The 21,651-nt window shown below is 40.4% G+C and overlaps 1 protein-coding gene across 2 annotated transcripts in view; it reads left to right on the top strand.

Annotated features, from left to right (window-relative positions):
• tmtc3 (transmembrane O-mannosyltransferase targeting cadherins 3) overlaps positions 1–21,170 on the top strand; it is a 39,558-nt gene extending 18,388 nt beyond the window's left edge. For both annotated transcript variants that reach the window (XM_039807406.1, XM_039807407.1), the window contains exons 7-14: positions 7,464–7,716; positions 10,800–10,948; positions 11,293–11,413; positions 11,574–11,685; positions 13,004–13,107; positions 14,689–14,858; positions 15,641–15,867; positions 17,792–21,170. In XM_039807406.1, coding sequence (XP_039663340.1) covers positions 7,464–7,716; positions 10,800–10,948; positions 11,293–11,413; positions 11,574–11,685; positions 13,004–13,107; positions 14,689–14,858; positions 15,641–15,867; positions 17,792–18,657 — 2,002 coding nt within the window. In that variant the 3' untranslated portion in view covers positions 18,658–21,170. The remainder of the gene's footprint in view (positions 1–7,463; positions 7,717–10,799; positions 10,949–11,292; positions 11,414–11,573; positions 11,686–13,003; positions 13,108–14,688; positions 14,859–15,640; positions 15,868–17,791) is intronic.
• The last annotated feature ends 481 nt before the right edge of the window (positions 21,171–21,651 follow it).

Raw genomic sequence — 21,651 nt, 5'->3', positions numbered from 1 at the left:
AGGACCCTGAAACACTTAATATGCAACTCCACTGTATAGCCTACTATCTATTGACTTAGTGTAGGCTACGTCTGCATCCGGAGCACCCACGGAAAATACCAGCACCCACTGAGCACCCACGTGTGCCAGATTGCCAGTAGGTTACATTCATTTAAAATTAAACATTGCAATTGGTGCTAAGTGGAGCGTCTGTCATAATGTGATTGGTTATGTCGCTGTCAGTCCCCTGCTCCATATCCTATCCACCAATCACAGCGTCTCTTGGATGAAAACGCCTGCCCACCCCCCCCCCTACACCCCACAGTGCGTGCATGTGCGTTAGGTAATCAGAGTGAGAATTAAATGGACAGAATCCGAATCGGTTACTGTGCGCTAGATACAGCGCACGGTCGTGGTGCTCCGTCAGGTCAGTGATAGTTGGTGGTCTAGTTACCCCAGGATAGGTGACTGTGCGCTGGATATAGAGCACCGTGAGCGGCCGGTCGTGGTGCTCGTCAGGTCAGCGGTAGTTGGTGGTCAGTTAAACTTCTCATTTCCAATTCTGTCTGTATTTGTGAGAAGTGGCGCTGTCTTGAGTTGAAATTTTACGGCTTTATTATCAAGTTAATAGTGTGTGTATCGGCCGTGAACATAAATTGGCGCCTATGGAGGAAGACATTGTGCTTATATATTTACCTGACAGAGAACATGGCAAAATCAGAATGTAATCACAAAATATCACAATTAAAATATAATCGGACATTAGCGTCATGGACTCATGGCAGTGCGCTACCCACCCGGCCCAACACATAGACAGAGAGAGAGAGAGAGAGAGAGAGAGAGATCTTGTGTCGGATTGTTAACGAATTTAACATTTCAGCAGAGGTGTTCATTTCCATACAGGTTTAGTGGCTTGACGGTTAACTGTGAAGTAGGGGATTTGATTTGTGGGGGTATTTTGGGGACTTAATTAACCCGACCCAGGGTGAGTCTGATGTAGGCTATCTGACAATACAATAGCAGAAAAAGAGTCAGAGGCGCTGATGTGCAGCTTACCTTCCCCCCCAAACACGGACACACATACTGTATATACAGATAGTCTGGCTTTATAAGATAGATAGCTTGCCTATAAGTGACATCACGCTCTGTCTGCACTTGTTGTCTGGTTGTGCTTTGCATGTGTGGGATTCTGAAAGGTCCTTAAATTCGGGAATTGTCGTTTGTTTATTCAAAGTCAAAGACAGTCCAAAGTAGTGCTACTTTGCACACATTTTAGCTGCCAAAGCTCCGCTGCTCTCTCTTTCTCTCTCTCTGCTCCTGCTCACTCAGTGAGCAGGAGGGGAGTGGCCAGCGGCTAGAGCGGCAAAAGCCAGTGTGTGCTTCTTTTACCTATATACAGTGCCTTGCGAAAGTATTCGGCCCCCTTGAACTTTTCGACCTTTTGCCACATTTCAGGCTTCAAACATAGAGATATAAAACTGTAATTTTTTGTGAAGAATCAACAACAAGTGGGACACAATCATGAAGTGGAACGAAATTTATTGGATATTTCAAACTTTTTTAACAAATAAAAAACTGAAAAATTGGGCGTGCAAAATTATTCAGCCCCCTTAAGTTAATACTTTGTAGCGCCACCTTTTGCTGCGATTACAGCTGTAAGTCGCTTGGGGTATGTCTCTATCAGTTTTGCACATCGAGAGACTGACATTTTTGCCCATTCCTCCTTGCAAAACAGCTCGAGCTCAGTGAGGTTGGATGGAGAGCGTTTGTGAACAGCAGTTTTCAGTTCTTTCCACAGATTCTCGATTGGATTCAGGTCTGGACTTTGACTTGGCCATTCTAACACCTGGATATGTTTATTTGTGAACCATTCCATTGTAGATTTTGCTTTATGTTTTGGATCATTGTCTTGTTGGAAGACAAATCTCCATCCCAGTCTCAGGTCTTTTGCAGACTCCATCAGGTTTTCTTCCAGAATGGTCCTGTATTTGGCTCCATCCATCTTCCCATCAATTTTAACCATCTTCCCTGTCCCTGCTGAAGAAAAGCAGGCCCAAACCATGATGCTGCCACCACCATGTTTGACAGTGGGGATGGTGTGTTCAGGGTGATGAGCTGTGTTGCTTTTACGCCAAACATAACGTTTTGCATTGTTGCCAAAAGTTCGATTTTGGTTTCATCTGACCACAGCACCTTCTTCCACATGTTTGGTGTGTCTCCCAGGTGGCTTTTGGCAAACTTTAAACGACACTTTTATGGATATCTTTAAGAAATGGCTTTCTTCTTGCCACTCTTCCATAAAGGCCAGATTTGTGCAGTATACGACTGATTGTTGTCCTATGGACAGAGTCTCCCACCTCAGCTGTAGATCTCTGCAGTTCATCCAGAGTGATCATGGGCCTCTTGGCTGCATCTCTGATCAGTCTTCTCATTGTATGAGCTGAAAGTTTAGAGGGACGGCCGGGTCTTCGCTGGTTTGCAGTGGTCTGATACTCCTTCCATTTCAATATTATCGCTTGCACAGTGCTCCTTGGGATGTTTAAAGCTTGGGAAATATTTTTGTATCAAAATCCAGCTTTAAACTTCTCCACAACAGTATCTCGGACCTGCCTGGTGTGTTCCTTGTTCTTCATGATGCTCTCTGCGCTTTACACGGACCTCTGAGACTATCACAGAGCAGGTGCATTTATACGGAGACTTGATTACACACAGCTGGATTCTATTTATCATCATTAGTCATTTAGGTCAACATTGGATCATTCAGAGATCCTCACTGAACTTCTGGAGAGAGTTTGCTGCACTGAAAGTAAAGGGGCTGAATAATTTTGCACGTCCAATTTTTCAGTTTTTTATTTGTTAAAAAAGTTTGAAATATCCAATAAATTTCGTTCCACTTCATGATTGTGTCCCACTTGTTGTTGATTCTTCACAAAAAATTACAGTTTTATATCTTTATGTTTGAAGCCTGAAATGTGGCAAAAGGTCGAAAAGTTCAAGGGGGCCGAATACTTTCGCAAGGCACTGTATTTAACGATATCTTTTGCATTCCTAATCCAAACAACGTCAAACTTGGCACTGCACTTACTCGTGCCCATAGCAAGACACCTGTCAAGTTTGAAATCCATCGGACTAACGGTTTGAGAGATATGCGCTTAACACCCAGACGGACGGACAGACGTTCCTGCAATTATAGATGGATAGATTTACATTTTTACTATGCTTTTATTAGTTGGTTGTCTGTCCATCTGACACTGGTGTAGAGTAAAATAAAACCGCTACTGGCCAGAAAGACAGAAAGTTTTAGAGTGGATATCCATTATGGAGTCAGTAGCACGTCAGCCCATCTGGGTGATGCATTTGTTAACATGTTGCCTGTGTTTTCTGTTCATTACAACTAGGGTTGTAATGAGTTGTAATTTAATAAAAATGGATCACTGGGCACGTCAATCGCTGCAGCCTTCTGGAAGGCGTAGAGCAATGTGTTTTTGTCCCACCCACTACAATAGTGAAATGTGATTGGCTGAGTCACCTGCCAGCTACTACTCTCACACACACACTCCGGATTTCTGTCCCTTTCATGAAGTTCTAACCAATGAGTGAGACAACAACTAAATTTGATCGGATAACTATTTTTTATGGTTTAAGGAAACTAAAAATTTCTGACGAAAGTTTGAGAAGTCCCTATGGGTTCCCTCTGGTGAAGGTTGTGCAAAATATAAAGAAAATGAAAATGTACATACAATGTAATGTGCTATATTTGATATATTGTAGACCTTAGTTGTTACTGCAAAATATATACATAGATCATGAAACACTGCATCATATTTAATCAAATTATGTGCCTTTACGTTCCACTGCTATCTAATATTCTTACTATTTCATTGTTAAGTTACGGCAGTTATATCTTTTGACCAAAGTATTTGATCTCTCTTGGCTGACATTTTTCCATACCACATTCCAGTTGTATGAACTATGCCACAGAAATTAAGATAGACACAATGGGGGAAAGAGTTATGTATAAACATTTCAAATGAAGAGTGGAGATAATCCTTAAAAGATTTTTTTTAAATAACGCAATCTAAACACTGGAAGGAATATGCCTGGAAAATAAGTCAAAGATATTTCATTACCAGAGATGGCAAAAGTACTCACTTCCCGTACTCAGGTAGAAGTACAGATACTTGTGTTAAAAAAATACTCTGGTAAAAGTAGAAGTACTGATTTAACTTCTTTACTCAAGTAAAAGTAACAAAGTACAGGCTTGGAAATTTACTTAAAGTATAAAAGTAAGTAGCATTTTTTTTTTTTATGCAAAGCTACCTGGACCACACAAATGTTAATAGAGTGCAAGCTGAGAAACTTCAGTGGACATGGAAAAAAAGGCTCTTTACATGCCATTGCCTACATTTTAAATGGATGTCTGCCAATAGGCTTAAAACATCACATATATGATTATTGTGACAGAGGCTGGGACTGAGTAGGAAGATATGAATTCAGTTGTGATTCTGTGAGAATTCAAACATGAGTCCTCTAACTTACGTCTGAGAGCTTTGAGACATGAACGTTAACATTAGCCCAAAATAGTTGATTTGAGACGAGACCAAGTAACGTTAACTTAAGTTGTCTCGAAAACAAGAACGGCCTTGAGTAACGTTAACATTAGTACAGCACTGTTGCACTAAATCAAGTTACTGAATTTTATAAAGCTATACATGCAGATATTGTATCAGCTAGTATTGGATTAATTTCAAATAAACTGAATGCTCGCTAACCTTAATGTTACTTGGGTTACTTAACTAAATGCTAGAGAACTAAGGCGTAGTCATTGCTAGCAGGAGAACAAATGTAACTGACCATTAACGTAAACTTAATAAAGTTACTGAAACAAACAACAAATAGATTTTGATAACAACAAAAAGATGCATTTACCTCTGTGTTTTTCAAATTCGATGGTGAATTCTTGAAAGCCAGCAGTTTGTGGTGTTTCGATTGGCACAATTTGCAGCACATTATAACAACGTATATTCCCATCCAATTAGATTGAATTCGGTATTGATGATGCAAAAAAATAACGGTAACTCCACTGAAATTATTTTAAACTAAAGTAACGAGCCAATTTTGTAAAATGTAAGGAGTAGAAAGTACCGATATTCGTGTTAAAAATGTAAGGAGTAAAGTAAAAAGTCGGCACAAAAATAAATAGTAAAGTAAAAATATCTCAATTTGAGTACAGCAACGAAGTATTTGTACTTCTTTACTTCCCATCTCTGTTCATTACTCCAGATAGATAAATAGGTAAAACAAACACCGCAACAGAGGGAACAAGCTGCTGGAGAGGATGCGGTGAGAGAGAAAAGCAAATCAGACGCACATATTTTTTACTTGCTCAGTAATTCAGGTGTTCTGACAAAAGGTAATGAGCGATATTAAACATATACTTGACATTACAGTTCCGCTCACACTTGGAAATCTTTTGGGAATTAATACAAACCTCAAGATCAATGCTAGGGACAGATACATATTTAAAATGCTCAGCTTAACAGCACTGAAGCAAGTGACCAGGCTTTGGAAACAAGCCAAATCCCCAGATCTTCAAGCATGGTACAAGACAATAGAACAAACATTGGAAATGGAAAAACTTACTCTTAATAGTCAGAAATCTAATAGAAAAGGGGAATAAATTGTATCCAGAACATATAGTTAGAATAATAATTAAACTTTCTAATAAGTGGATATGCAGACACACACACACACACACACACACACACACACACACAGTGGAGCTGCCCCCTCTTTTATTTTTTTTTTTCTTCTCTGTTGTGTGATGTGTTCCCCCTTATTTTATTTCTATTGAATGTTAATAGGGGAGAGAAAAAAAAGTAGTACGTTAAAGAATGTAATTCGTTTTACACTAAGAAAAGTACTACAATAAAGTAATAAAAAAAACTATGCCACGGTCTTGGTAAAATGCCATTCTGAATGGCTAGGAGAGTGGATAATGCATGCACATTAAAGGCTTATGAAAAGGTGCAAATCCCAAATCTTCTTCCAAATGAGATTCAAGGGAAACAATGCCTGAGGTTAAAACATAATGTGCTTTGTGGGGAGGTGTTTATACATTCTGACTTGTCCTTTCCTGACAGACACACACACACACACACACACACACACACACACACACACACACACACACACACTAGACTAATCCGATCCAATTTATAGCTGCTTTCCGACCAAGTAGTTACAGGAACGTAGTTATAGGAAAAGTCCACTTCTAAGCAGTTCTACTAACTACTCTCCCCCGAAACCGTTTTTCCATTTGCATTCACACTTGCCAAGTTGCCATAGGGACTGTAGGAGGGTAAGGGAGTGATGAAAGCACAGCAACCGTCTTTATAGTGTTACAATCAGAAAACAAATACACCAAAAAAAAGTATGAACTAAATACTAAATCTAATGTATATAGCCTTTGTCATAATTCAAACAAGTCTCCCGAAGAGAAACTGGTATCTCTCCCTCTCCCCCGCCTCTGCCTGCTGTAGTGGTCGTAAACTGGTTAGCAGGAACATGTAGAAAACATACCTGTAAACTAGTCGCTTTTTGGCGAAAATCGCCGTTTTAAATGTGAAAATGTCATCCACGTGAATCGTGTAGATCCAAAGAGTTTTTATTTGGGGGGGTCCGAGACCTGGTGCTAATACGGCCCGGTTTCCTTAACGACCGTTATCTACCGGACCGAATTGCAATGCGGATTTCGTGCCTTATTTAGGTGCCACTGAAATGCCTGCGCTTCTCTCTGATGCTCCGAAAACGGACGTTGGAGGCAACCTAAACATCGCCGCATGTCACGCTAGTTAACACTACACTTGGCAGCAGGTAACGTTAGCCTACCGTTAGCTAGCAGCTGGAGTAAACACTGTTAAAATGCTGACAGCTAAACGATGTAAAAGTTTGTCTGTATTTCACTGTAGAGGAACGTGCCTCGTGCTGCATTCAAAGTTATTGTATAATACCCTTTTCCCATCCAGTGGTTATTTTTGTCATTTAACAGGAATTTACTGCTGAAATAAGTTATTGTTATTACATTTTTAATAAATCATTTAATTTTGACCCTGTGGCCTTAGCAATAAACAAGCCGTTCTTTAATGTCGCCGACTGTCGTATTATATGTGTTAAAATCTTTGGGTTCAAACACAGTTTTAAAAGAATCATTTTAGCCAAGGAAAAATGTTGTGTTTTCCCCTTTGATTTTCTTCTCCGGGGGGAGCCCTTCTGAGTTTGCAAGTATGAGAAAAGAAAACAGGCCGTTTCATTTTCTTCTGCAGTCTTAGCTTTTTCCTCACAAACATCATTCCAGTATACCATATTACTAGGAGTGGTTCAAAACCGTTACACCCTACATACTACACACTTTATTTATCAAATCCTGCTCCAATCTAATGTTCTATTGGTCAGATTAATTTTTTTTCTGTCTTCTTTTGTAGATTTGATAACCCGGCAGCAGTCAGCCCCACTCCCACTCGACAACTGACTTTCAACTACCTACTTTCTGTGAATGCATGGCTTTTGCTGAACCCCTCTGAGCTGTGCTGCGACTGGACTATGGGCACCATTCCTCTGGTGGAGTCACTCCTAGACCTCCGTAACCTGGCCACCCTGGTGTTCTACACTTTTCTGGGCCTGCTAGTTTACCACAGCCTGCGCTACAGACACAGCTCTGCCAAGACTGTCATCATGGTGAGAGGAAGCTTGGCCAGATTGTTGAAAATGCATTTTGATGCTCCATAAACACAAAGCTGTGGCCTCATTACATCAGTATTACTGCACCAAACAAATTGTTTTAAATTTTGTTGTGATTTACTGGGTGGGCTAAGGTGAATGAGTGGTGGAAAGAAAGAGACAGACAGACAGGATAGAGGAGGAAAATAAAAAAGAAAGGAGAAACTGAAATTACTGAGAAGAAATTGAAGAGCTGGAAAAGTTAAAAACCAAAAGCCAGGATCTGGCTATTGATTTTATAACAATCACCAATATGGAGCTAAACCAGGCTCTTCGTCAGTCCAAAGTGAACCCTATGGTTTCAGCAGTTGATGTAAAACGACCGAAAATGCTGGAGCAATATGCTTGCTGCCACCGTGCAATTAAAACACACCTGTCTAGAGTCAAACACCCTTGTACCAACAAAGAGTAGTGCTAATAAAATTGATCACTACTTTAACAATTGTGCAATTGACAGTAATATCCAGATAAATGTTAATCAATCAATCAATCATCCCAATCTTTAAGCATGCTTTCCACTGCATCTATGCGTTGCTGCGTCTGTGTATAATTAATAAATAAATAAATCCAAAAACATATTTTTTTTTTTTATTTTGCAAACCGTGGAAATCAAATGATAAAAATAGGCAATATCAGTCAGCACAAAGGAAAAGGGATAAAATATAAGCTCTTACTTGAGTGAGTAGTCATTAACAAATTAGCATCTGTTGTGCAACAGGCACATGGCTCTCTTACTTGAAGGTCAGGAAACTTCCTCTCAGTATTGCTCTTAGCTTAAGTTTAGAAAAGGGGACCACAAATCAACACAAAATAAATTGAATAATGACCTTTGCAGTGTTTATTCTGGTTTGCTAACAGCAGTTGGAATATGTTGCATAACAATATCATACCATTAGCTACACTGCAAAGCTGCTGTCTCACATGGAGCATGAGACGCATGAACGTGTTTTAGACAACAGTTGCTGTGGAGGCCTGCTCTGAAGTGTCTTTTCTACCTATGGTGGCTGCTGGCTGTTCAATAATGATTATTTTTATGAGCAATTATTCTGATTAATTTTTTTTTTTTTTTATTTAGATCAAAGCTGAAAAAAAAATTATACACAGTAACGGACAGAGTCCATGTCCCTGATTTGCCTCAACTGAAGAGGGATTGTCTGTCTGTGTGGAATGCTTCCTTTTTTCATTCTGTTTTACCCGATGAAGGTCTAAGGACTGAAACATTTTTATAATTAAAGCTTTAGTGCGTAACTTTTTGATATTAATGAACGTATGTTACATTCAAGCCATTGCCAAATGAGTTGCTACAAAGCTAATTAAGACCATCAGCTCCACACAACTCTCTCTGGATTCCTCAAGATGGCTGTGTTCAGAAGATTGTGTTGTCCGGCGACTTTCGCGCACAGAAACTTGAGTGAAGATAATGACCTCTTCTGAAGAGCCCATCATGTTTTTTTTAATCCTCCGTGTCCTCCTTGGCTACTAGCAATTGCGTGGGGGAGGGGCGCGTGCGCCATCACGGAAGTCTTGTATCATGTGGACGGGCCGACAGTTTTGTTGTCATTACTTAGAATTCCTCATGGGGGCGACAGAAACTACACACTGTAGCTAAGTTAACTGTATTGTATGTAAATAGGACAGTGTGCAGGGTTTTTGATCCCCTCACCTTAACATTACCTTCATCTTGGTTATGCTGCAGTATTTTGTCAGACATTGTTATAGTACACAACGGGATGCTTTAAGAGCACAGGACAAATTTGTAAAGATCAAGTATTTAGTACCAACATCAAATGGTCAATCTGTTAAGGAGCAGTAAGCCACACAAGCACCAACTCTCTCTTTTGTATAGGTGGGAGAAAACAACCAATACGCTGGTCCACATACTGTATATTTTAAAAATACAAGTAATAAGATACCCAACTATATATATATATATATATATATATATATATTATAAGTAATACAAATACAGGTCATTATTTTGCCTACTTGCCACTTTACATTATCCCATATATTAGTCTCGCTTTGCCAGACCCTCCTCCACAGTGCGCTGGAGGAAAATGTGTCTTAGTCTAGCTAGCTGTCTGGATTTACCCTGCAGAGATCTGAGGAGCAATTAACCATAGTCCTCAGAAATCCACCAGAGTTTAAAATGCCAACACAAAGGAAGCCCAAGGTAACGGACATCCGGCCTAAATGAGTGAAATCCGGCGGATTTTCCGGCAGCAACGGAGCAATCCCGGAAGTGGAACGTCGTGGATATAGACTACCCATATATCAACTGTGTAACTCCCGTAATAAGACCCTATTTAACAACCAGATCACTTCATTAAACATTATTTCTTTTGATTGCACTGATGCTATATTTACAAACTGTCTAACCCTCAGACTCCAGCCTGTGCAGGAGTATGAACAGCCTACAGTATCAGATCTCTTGGCATCAGCTCACTTCACACATGCTGAGATGAATAGATTTTAGCCTGCAGCCATTGCTTTATATCTGATTTTGCCACTGAAACATCTTTTGGTTTCCATGTAGGTGCTTATTGTAAAGTCAACTTTTTAGAAGCTAAGTCTAGGACTGCAACTAATTATTATTTTGATTATTGATTCATCTACATAATAGTTTCATTTGATCGATTAATCATTTTGGAAAAAATAGCCAAATATAATTTCTCAGAGCCCAGGGTGACATCTTGAAATTGCTTGTTTTGTCCGACCCACACAAATAATTAATTGAGTCAACTATTACATAAAAACAACAGCATTAAATCCTCACATTTAAGAAGCTGCAACCATTTTTGTTAGAAACATTACTGAAATTGTTCATTAGATTTTCAAAGTAGTTGACGATTATCTGTCGATCAACTAATTGACAGAGTGAATACATTTTTAATATTTTCTTCATGTTTGTTACATGTTTAAGCAAGATCTCTGAACTTTTATTTAACCTTTATTTAACCAACTTGACTATGTAGTTACAATTGCCTCAAAATTAATATGGCTAATATGGACTGAAGTCATTATTTTGCTTTCTCCTTCAGGCCCTGTCTTTTATCGTCCTGCCCTTTATTCCTGCGTCCAACCTCTTCTTCCCTGTGGGGTTTGTTGTGGCAGAGAGGGTACTTTATGTGCCCAGCATGGGCTTCTGTGTTCTTGTTGCACATGGATTCAGGATTGTCTCACATAAAGGGTGAGTGCTTGTCCAAAATGATGTTACTGCATTGAATATAATCTATTATGCAAATCAACAAAATCGCTCACGCCTGTGTGCCTCAGGAAAACCTCAAAAACAGAACGTGTAATTTCTAATGTTCGGAGATGGTTTTCACTAGAACTAACTAACTTTTTGATTGGCTGCAATCCTGCCCTTTATTTTTCTAAATGAGGTGCAGACCTTGTTACATATGTACCAAGTCATAGCTATTGATTTAAAGACAAAATGATCAGGTTTGCTGAAATGTTAAATGTCAGCAATTTGGTTTGTTGCATTACCAAAGCAATATAATTTGAAACTCTTTACGTTGTCCTTTGTAGACACTTGAAGAAGATTTCCTGGTTGATAATTGGGGTGCTTTTAACTACACATGCAGTGAAAACGTTCAACAGGAATTGGGACTGGGAGTCAGAATATACCCTATTCACCTCTGCCCTGAAGGTAAGCCGGAAAGAGCATGAAGGCAGCGTTGCCAGTGTATCTTGGCTGTTTCCCAATGTTAAAACAAATCTTTAATCAACTTGTGATAAAAGGCCTGATTACAGTGACCGATGACTAGTGATAATGGATCCGTCTTTTCCTAAATTGTCTGCCACTTCAGGTCAACAAGAACAATGCCAAGTTGTGGAATAATGTTGGCCACGCTCTAGAGAACCAAAACAATTATGCAAAGGCACTGCAGTATTTTCTCCAGGCCACTCGCGTCCAACCAGGTAAGAAACCTAAATCACTACAATATTTTGAAATTTGTAAGTTAAATTATGGTAGCGCACAATTGTGGGGATACTGTGAGATCTTCTATAATGTTTTGTTTTTAGTGGGATACACAGTGTACTGATAATGTTATCAAAAACCTGTGACACAAACGTGTTTTACTCTGCGTTGATAAACTGTACTACCAGTTCTTTGCAAGAAACAAGCAGACCAGAGCCTAAACCAAATAACAGAAACGCCTACAACACAGGAATTTTGTGAACCTTTTCTTGAGAAGCTTATAGCAGTAATAGATGCTTGGGAACCACTGCCTGCATTGTTGCTGCATCAGTCACACTGTACAACTGTGCAATGCAACAATGGAAATTAGAATTACTTAACAACACTGTTGGTGGCACCTGACCAACAAACTGCCAACTTTATGCATTAGAGTAGCACAACCGGGCGCCCGGGAATCTCAGTTGGTAGAGCAGGCGCCCTATACTTAAAGGTTTACTCCTCGATGCAGCGGGCCCAGGTTTCGACTCCGACCTGTGGCCCTTTGCTGCATGTCATTCCCCCTCTCTCTCTCTCCCCTTTAATTTCTTCAGCTGTCCTGTCATTAAAGGCCTAAAAATGCCCAAAAAATAATCTTTAAAAAAGAGTAGCACAATTGTCTGTAGAGAGAAGGACTGACGGTCACGGCTCCCTCTCTCAAACACACACATGCATTTTTATTAACTTTTGCTACTCGGAATGTTACTTTGTCACTTTTTCACTGTGTATGTTTTCCTATGGTGCACAATTAAACAAAAAAGAAAATGGACAGGATCAAAAATAGGAGGAAATAGGACGTAAATGAGTTCAGCCTCTTCCAGCATTTCTGTTTTGCTTCATAGCAGAGTTTTCAGGAAGCCTGTCTGCTGAACAGCTCAACAGTTTTGCCGGTTCACCACCCAAGAGTGTTTCCCCAAGATTAACAGTGTAAACACATTAACCCGATAAGGATTTCCTTCTATGCTAATCATCAGTTCTGTCCTGTCTGAACCCTTTTAACACTTCACTTTTTTTAATTGTTTCCCAGAAGGAATTTCTTTGCTTCTTCTTCTGAAAGTTGCATTTTTCTCTCATTATGTGTGCTTACTTTAGCATTTGTGGAATGTTACAACAAACCAGCGTGGGAGATGCATGTAAAAATACTTTAGAAATAAACAGGTTCAGGTTAGAAATAAATGGACTTAATAGGAATACAGAGATAATGCCTATTTCAGCCTGTAGTTGATTTCTTTTTTTCTTTCTTTGTTGTCTTTCTTATACTGCAATGCAATGTTTCTACAGATGACATTGGTGCTCACATGAATGTTGGAAGAACCTACAAGAACTTGAACAAGTCCAAAGAGGCAGAAGAGGCCTACTTGGTTGCCAAATCCCTCATGCCACAGGTATCTCATCATGTCACATACACAAATGCACAAATATTTGAAACCTGTTGCATGGAGCTAAGCAAAAGTCCAAACGAAAAGATTCATTCATTCAGCACTCGGGCTTAGCCACACCTCTCGGATCCTTGCTTGTACAATTTGCAACATTTGTGATATAGCTACATAACGTGCCTCACCTGTCAGTGTTGAACTGAAGCGTGCTTTTTTTGTTCTCGTTTTCAAGTTGAAGCAGATCAACTGGAAACATGCCATGGCAAACTGCAATTGAATACCAAGAGCTGACTCTGCCTTGGATTTTTTTAATTTTTTATTATTATTATCCAAGAGGCAGCTCCCTCCTGGTTCACCCAACTGACTAAATGTTATCAGTTCTCTTAAGCCGTGTTTCGAAACAAGGTTCTGGGGTCTTTTAAGTCTCCTGAACTATTGTAAAGGAACTAGAAGGTTCCTCCCATTGTTGTCTGCATTTTCCACCGTAGTCTAAAAACCCGAAAAGATTATGGAAATGATTTCCTGCCGTACGAAAAACGTGACCGGATAAGGGCAAGGGATAACTGCTGAGAAACCAGAAAATATATAGGTTATATTCCTCATTCAAAGCACTGTCCTGCTTTCTGTCTTGCCTGGAAAAACTTACCCACAGCCAGCAGTTCAGTGAGGGGGCTGGCTCTCCCGATCTCTCTTTTTCTCTGTCTTTTTTAAAAATGAATCCAGAAGCTGACCGTAAAAACCTAACTTTACTTGTAAAGCTATATTGCATAGTTTCTGTCACCCCAATGGAGAATTCTAAGTAATGACAACAAAATTGTCAGTGCAGCCACATGGCACAAGCCTTCAGTGATCACACTCCACCCCCACCCCTCCTCCACGCAATTGCTAGTAGCCAAGGAGGACACGGAGGATTAAAAAAACATGGACTTTTGAGAAGAAGACAGGAGCCTATCATTTCTGTAGCCTACTCCAAAACAACAAACTCCCAGAACGCCTTTTCACGGTTCGGCTTCCACACTCCACACCGAAGTCACCCCATGAGAACGATGTTGTCATACACTTAACAATCTGAGCCTGTCAGTAGCACAAAAAGAAAAAGTTGACAAAAATCAAGGGTGCACAATTGTCCCATTAGGTTACATTGCAGCACGGTACACGCCAGCCGGTCTCCGCGATCTCGCTCAATACTGGACCAATTTCAAAGATTTTTGGTCACATCAGTCTATTGCACACAAATGCATGGGGAAATGGGGTTTAATTTAGACCCTGGTTTCTCATTGTGGGACTGGCTCTAGTGGCTGTAATTCTGCACCAAGGCTGAATTTCGGGAAAGAGACTTCAGATACAGTATTAGGGCACCACTAAGGTCTATATAAAAGCCTCCAGAGAGCACCATGCCATGGGACCTTTAAAAAAAATAAATATAATAATAAAAAGAGGAATACATAATGTTAAACCAAATGTTACACCAAATGCATTCTTTCAAATTTCGATTTGAAAACAATTAATCGTACAGCCCTAGACAGATAGTTATCAAACATGTTGTGGATGACTTTCCAATCAATGCCTTCTCTGTTGACCACTCATCAGGTTATTCCTGGTAAGAAGTATGCGACACGTGTGGCCCCTAACCATCTCAACGTTTATATAAACTTGGCGAATCTGATCCGAGCTAACGAATCAAGACTGGAGGAGGCTGACCAGCTCTACCGACAAGCAATCAGCATGAGACCAGACTTCAAACAAGCCTACATCAGCAGGCAAGACTAAACTTTGTATCCATTAGATGTCAGTATTTGAGCATGATTTATCAACCTTAAAACACATAACAGGACATTTTTAAATGTTGTTCATTTTGTTCTAACTGTGTAGTACCACAACATTTAATGTTTTCTTTTTTAAATCATTGTTAACTAACCGTTCAACAGTTTGTCTTGCTTTTTTATCCATATGTATATTCTAACCTTTGGAGTCGCACATTAGGCATACTTACAGTGCTGTCAGTAATATTTTGGACAGTGACCCATTTTTTGTTGTGTTGGCTTTCTTCTCGAGCACACTGAATCTCCATTTTCACTAAAGTGAACATGCACTGCCATTCAGACTCAAATATCGCTTATCGCATATTCTTGTTTGCGTGATTTGACCTCACCCACTGTATGGATTTATTTATTTTGATCCACATCAATCCACATTATCCATTGGATGGAAAAAGTTCCAAAATAAAATATTCAATACCCTCTTTAGATCTCAGATTCTAGATCCCTTTTTACTTTGTAATTAAGGTCTGTAATAAGTGCTACAGTGTCTCTAGATCCTTGTTTCTAGTTCTCTACACCCAAGCATGACAAAAAAGCTGCCTACACTGCTTGTCTGGGCTTTCTGGTATTTAGGGGAAGTGGACTTTGATTGCCAAAGAAAAAATAGGAACTATATTGAATATTTTATATTGTAAATCACCAATCCTGTAAAATATATAATTGCCGTGCTTTGCTTTGACTCCTGATCCATTTTTATGTGCTTTTAATTTATCTACTTTCAGAGGGGAGCTGCTTCTGAAGATGAACAAGCTCACAGAAGCCCGGGACGCCTACCTCCGAGCCTTGGAGCTTGACCCCACCAACGCTGACCTGTGGTACAACCTGGCCATCGTCAACATTGAGATGAAGGACCCATCAGAAGCCCTGAAGAACTTCAACCACGCCCTGGAGCTAAACCCACGTCACAAGTTGGCGCTCTTCAACTCAGCACTTCTCATGCAGGAGTCTGGTGAGTGAGGTCTGTCAGGTCTGCGACGAAGAAAGGGAGTAGTTCAAATCAAAACCAGTCTCTGGCTGGAGTTGACGTAACTTGCTAATTAAAAGAACTAGGCACTTCTTTAAGGCTTTTTTTTTGTGCCAACTGGTATGAACAAAGGGAATAACTACCTGATGTTAGCTTTAGGGTGTAACCAGGTTCTTAACAATTGGCCCTTATGTGCAATGAACCCTGCGAACACTGGCACAGTTGATGGGCTAGTTGCTCTCAAGTCACGCTTCATCAACTGTGATTTAAAAACTTCTCATGAGAAGTTACATTTAAAACAAGTTTGACTGAAAGTTTAGGCGGTTTATGTTAGCTTTTCCAACCCTCTTTTTCTTTTCTTTTTTTTTTGGGGCTTTTGTAAATCTTGCTGCAGTGATCATGCACTCATTACGACCAGCACATTCCTGCTGCAGGTTAATCCAGGTCCCCCAGGTTAATCCAGTGCAGAATATATATATTTGAAGAGCACTTGGCGGTGAAACATTGCATGTACAGTTGTTCAAACAGAACTGACAGAGATGAGTCATTTAGGGAAAAATAATTCTTGTCAACAGAGCACGTTTTCCTTCTCCAGTGTGCTCACCTCAGCATGACTCTGGAACTGTCAACCTTTTAAAAGAGCACAGGTGAAAAGGTTTTATTGATACTTCATCAGTCAAGGGGTTTCCGACAGTTTGGGTTCCCCTGCTGGAGCTGCTGCCCCCGCGAGCCGACCCCCGCATAAGCGGATGGATGGATGGACATCTACTCTTAAAAAGGATTTATAACATTCGTGTCTAAATTGCTAAATAGAATTACGCAACACATGCTTCATGTGTGCCAAACTCATACAGCCAGCTTCCTCCATTCTGCAGATAAATTTTTTTAATTGGATGTATCACATTCTTGAAATAATTCTCTTCAGTCGCAGTCTTTTGAACACATAATTGTCATGTGTATGAGGTTGTCTGGACATAAACCACGCCATTGTCTGTGTAATAACAGATTTTCAATGTGGATAAACAACACATGTACAACATCACATGTACATTTTTACAGCATTCTCCAGTAGCTCTTCATCATTTGTATGGTCCATGGTTTATACCCAGCTATCTCAACAGAGTTCAACAAAGCGTCTCTTGAGAAACTGCAGTAACCCTAATGGTCAGTACAAGCTCTCTTAATTATTTGAAGACATGTTTGGAGAGCTGGGTTGTGTTTGTCACCTAATTAATCTATTTTTGGATTTTCTGCATCAGGTGGCCAGGTGTTGAAGTGGGCAGAGCTCCAAGAATGCCACGTTATTTTCTTCTCATTCCTCACCTTTTTACATCCGCTACTCTATGTGTTTACTTTCCTGAATTGCACCAATTGCCTCGGGCAATTACGGTTTGCCCACTTTTGGAAAAGTTAAAATTTTCAACTGAAATCAGAAATCTGGCTTTGTGTGAAAATCCGTATTATAATCTCTTTTATCAACAAGCTCCAGTTTTTCTATTTTAAAGATTTTCTTTTTTTTTGGCATTTTAGGCCTTTATTTGTGACAGCTTTGAAAGAGGGGGAATGACGTGCAGGAAAGTGCCGCAGGTTGGAATCGAACCCGCAGCCACTGCGTTATGGACTGAGCATCTATCTATGGATCGGTGCTCTACCACTAGGTCACCCAGGCACCCAACAAGCTCCACTTTTTTAATTCCCCCATTCTCTATGATGGTTTTTTTCTTTTTGGTGATGCATCCTCAGAGCATGGTTTGGCCCTAACTCTGACCTTGATTGTAACGTTGATTCAAATCATTGACCATAACCCAGGCTTTAAATATCTGTAAGGCAAGACTATGTAGTTGAATATTAGTAGTGGATTATAAAAAAAATAAATGACCCCTCATATTATGTCTGCTTACTGTTGCAGGTGAGCCAAAGTTCTGGCCTGAGGCCAATCGTCGTTTCCTGATCTACGTGGAGGAGGAGCCTGGTGATGCCAACGGCTACTTCAACCTTGGCATGCTGGCCATGGATGCCAATGAAAATGCTGCAGCTGAGCGTTGGATGCGTAAAGCCATCAGTTTGCAAGCAGGCTTCCGCAGTGCCCTGTTTAACCTGGCATTGCTTTACTCTCAGTCCAAACGTGAGATGGATGCCCTGCCTGCGTTGGACGAGCTGCTGCGTCACCACCCGGAGCACATCAAGGGCCTAATCCTGAAGGGTGACATCCTCATGAATCACAAGAAGGACACGAGTGGCGCTAAAGCCTGCTTTGAACGCATTTTGCGCATGGACCCCACCAACGTGCAAGGCAAGCACAACTTGTGCGTGGTCTACTTCGAGGAGCGCGACCTGCCGCGTGCCGAGCGATGCCTGGAGGAAACCCTGGCCCTGGCGCCAAACGAGGAGTATGTGCGTCGCCACTTAAGTATCGTACGAAGTAAAATGGCTGCCATGAGCGCAGCAGGGCAACCGCTTACGTCAGAAGGGGGAGCCACCATGTCTGCTAAGGAGGAAAAGCAGAAGAGAGTTAAGGGGGGGGCAGAGGAGGTTGAGGAGGAAGGGAGGGGCGCTGACGCTGTTTTAAAGGGGGCTGGGAATGAGAAGAATGTGCGGAAATCCTCTACAGAAAGAGGTGGCGTGGGCGTAGAGCAATCCGAGTCCTTGGACAGTAGCCAGTCTGACAAGCGGACTAAGGGTAAGTCCACTAAAGAGATTAAAGATATAGAGAAAAAAAGGGCAGCTGCCTTGAAGAGACTAGAGGAGATTGAGCGCATATTAAGTGGTGATTGACATTGTCATAATTTATAGCGGGACTACTTTTATAGAGCTCTTTAATGCTCAAGGATAAGACTGCATTTCCCCCCCCCCCCTTAGAAAATGTGCACTCTTAATCAATTGTCATTTTATTCCTTTTGATTTATTCATTTGTTTGCAGGCTGCTCAGCATGACCCTGTTGAATTAAACCAATCATGTAAAGAAGGGAAACGCGTTGATCCGCACATGAAACTGATGTAACGATAAGCACAAAGCCAATTTGGTATGATCTATTTAAAGCGCACGGCAGATGTAGATTCCAATGTGTGTGCTTCATCTTCATCACACAATCAAAGATCTGCAGTAGTTCTAAATAATAGTTTTGCTTTTCTATGTGCAGTCATTGTTTATCACTGGAATTATTATTTTTTTCCCCCACAAAGAAGTGACTCACTCTTGTGTGTTATTGTTTTTAAAAACAATGCTTGTATCGTGGACAATTAAAGGAAGTGACGTGTTCTCCAGATTTCCACTCGACAGGATGATATCTGCAGAGTTGGCACCTCAAAATAACCCTAACCCACACAGAGAGCAAAATAACCCTCCACACTACATCAACACCAGGCTTATGTTCTGTTGCGTGCTGTAATCTTTATTGATCTCACTAGGCACTTCCTGCCACTGCTACATCATCAGCCCCTGCGCTCACAGCTGCCTTCACTTCAATTTCATTGTGATCCCATCTGAAGACTATTATCTCACTCTCTTTGTCACATTACCCCCTCGCATCTCCACACCTGTCTCCCTCCCCATCCTCCCCGACACAACAGCCACGGATGGATGTTTTCCCCCTGCTTTTCTTAGTAAGCCGCCCCATACACATCGCTCTGACCAAGGCAACGCCCATTTTATGTGACGGTCAACAATGACGCACGCTCATCCCCAGCGCCAGGCTTCATCATGTGTTCTTCATTTTCTAGTTCCTGTCCCCTTCACAGGGGGAATTTTCACAGCACATTTGCGGAAAACGATCTCCACATTCATCCTGCGCCACATCGATGATGCTGTTTGGCCTTAAATGCGCTAACATTGGGATGTTCCACATTTTCAAGTTTTGGTAGTAGCCTTTTGTATTCACTTTCATTTACACTCGCGATCATTCTGAATCAAAAATACTTCTCTCTCTCTCTCTCTCTCTCTCTCTCTCTCTCTCTCTCTCTCTCTCTCTGTAGTTACTACCATCATTTAAGACTGATGGGGGAAGAGTACACAAATTAAAACTTGAAAAGAATTTAGAAATGCTCAAAACTTCCCACTCTTGTTTCCTCAAGACCATTATAAAACCCAGCGTCCAATAATTAAACAATCCTCTGCTCTGATTGAGACCACTTGAAGAAACAGGAGGCCAATAACCGATTGTAAAACAACCACTCTTGTTACTGCGCAATTGATTAACGGCCCTGTTAGTCATGAACTTCACATGAGCAGACTTGTGATTCTAGCTGTGAGGCAGGTCAATTCATCACGTTCATTACAAAGCAAATGTACTATTCTTTCTTGCGAGCTGATATTAATGTCTTCACAGCTCCCATTATATTCCTGTATTTTTTTTTTCTTTCTTTCTTCACAGTGCAATAATTTGTTTCAGTACAATGTTACTCTGCTCAGTCCAATTCTTGACAGTGGAATTACAAGAAAGAGGTTACATAGGTACGTGCGTTAGCAGCACTGTGGTGGTAGTAAGGAGCCTTGCTATGCATTGACATCGTTTCAGCCCTGATATTCTATGTACATATATGTATCCAGTGTTATTTATTATGTTTATATGCACTGCGAATGCTGTAGATCTTTTTTGTTTACCACTTAACAGTATGCTTTAAATTCATGGTGCATTATTTTGCCTATTCATTTTCAATTTCAGTCACTTGTAAAACATGTCGGATGTTTTAGACTTTTAAACAACAGAATCACGTCAGTGTTTAAACATGTATGAAATATTCAATCAACTGTCTGCCCCAGAAAGTAGGTACAACTGTGAACGACCAAACCGCAACCTTTTCCGTTTCGCCTCATTTTGCTGAGCAGCTGGTTTTTGTACGATTTTGAGATTTCCTTTTTTTTTTTTTTTAATAGCCCTTGGTGGTGGGGGGTCTAGGTTATTAAATAAAGTGAGATTACAACTCATTGGTTTTGTTCTACTGTCTGTTTGCAACCGATGCCTGCAGCGTTCCTGTTTTGTGTGCTGCAGAAGTCAAGAATGTCAAGCCCGGTGCCAATCCAATTTAATATCCCAAATGGAAATCCAATGTACCAAAAGTATGCCGTTGTTAGTCTCTCTGACCAATTACATTTCCGATGTAATGCAATTTACAAATGTCTAACGCAGCTATCTATCCGTTGACGTGATGCGACTTCCTGCACTCATGCAGTGTCTGTGAGGAAATGTACAGAAAACTAAAGGGTTTTGTTTGCAACAATGTGTTTTACAATGCTCTATTTACAACATTAGAGAAAGCTAAAACACATTTATTAAAGTAATTTATATGTACTCTTGAAAGGTCATTGTATTGGGATGAATGCAGAAATCTCAGATGGGTATCTCAAAAACCTTGGCCGATAAAACTACTTGCATTGTTGGGTCCCTGTGAATTAGTGTAGTCTAGACCTCCTTTATCCGTGAAGTGTCCCGAGATAACTTGGTTATGATTTGACACTATTCATTAAAATGTATTGAATTAAATACCCAGATTGCATTTTGGCCAATTAGTCTCTTTTGCTCTCCACATGGACTGTTAATCTGCAAGCAATCAAACCCGGCTCAATCGTGAAGACTGATGATAACATGGTACTACTCTGACTACAAACAGAAACCAGAAAGGTTCGGATACCAAAATCTTGTCCTGTTGCCTAGAGATTCTGCATTAATATGCAGATATCTGTTTAGAGATTATTGACAGGGTAATCAATGTATAAAAACAGTACGGTAATTACTACTTCTTTTTTAAGATTATCTTTTGGGCATTTTAGGC

This window comes from Perca fluviatilis, chromosome 8 (genome assembly GCF_010015445.1).
Source record: "Perca fluviatilis chromosome 8, GENO_Pfluv_1.0, whole genome shotgun sequence".
Taxonomy (NCBI): domain Eukaryota; kingdom Metazoa; phylum Chordata; class Actinopteri; order Perciformes; family Percidae; genus Perca; species Perca fluviatilis.
This window is presented reverse-complemented; position numbering and strand designations above follow the sequence as displayed.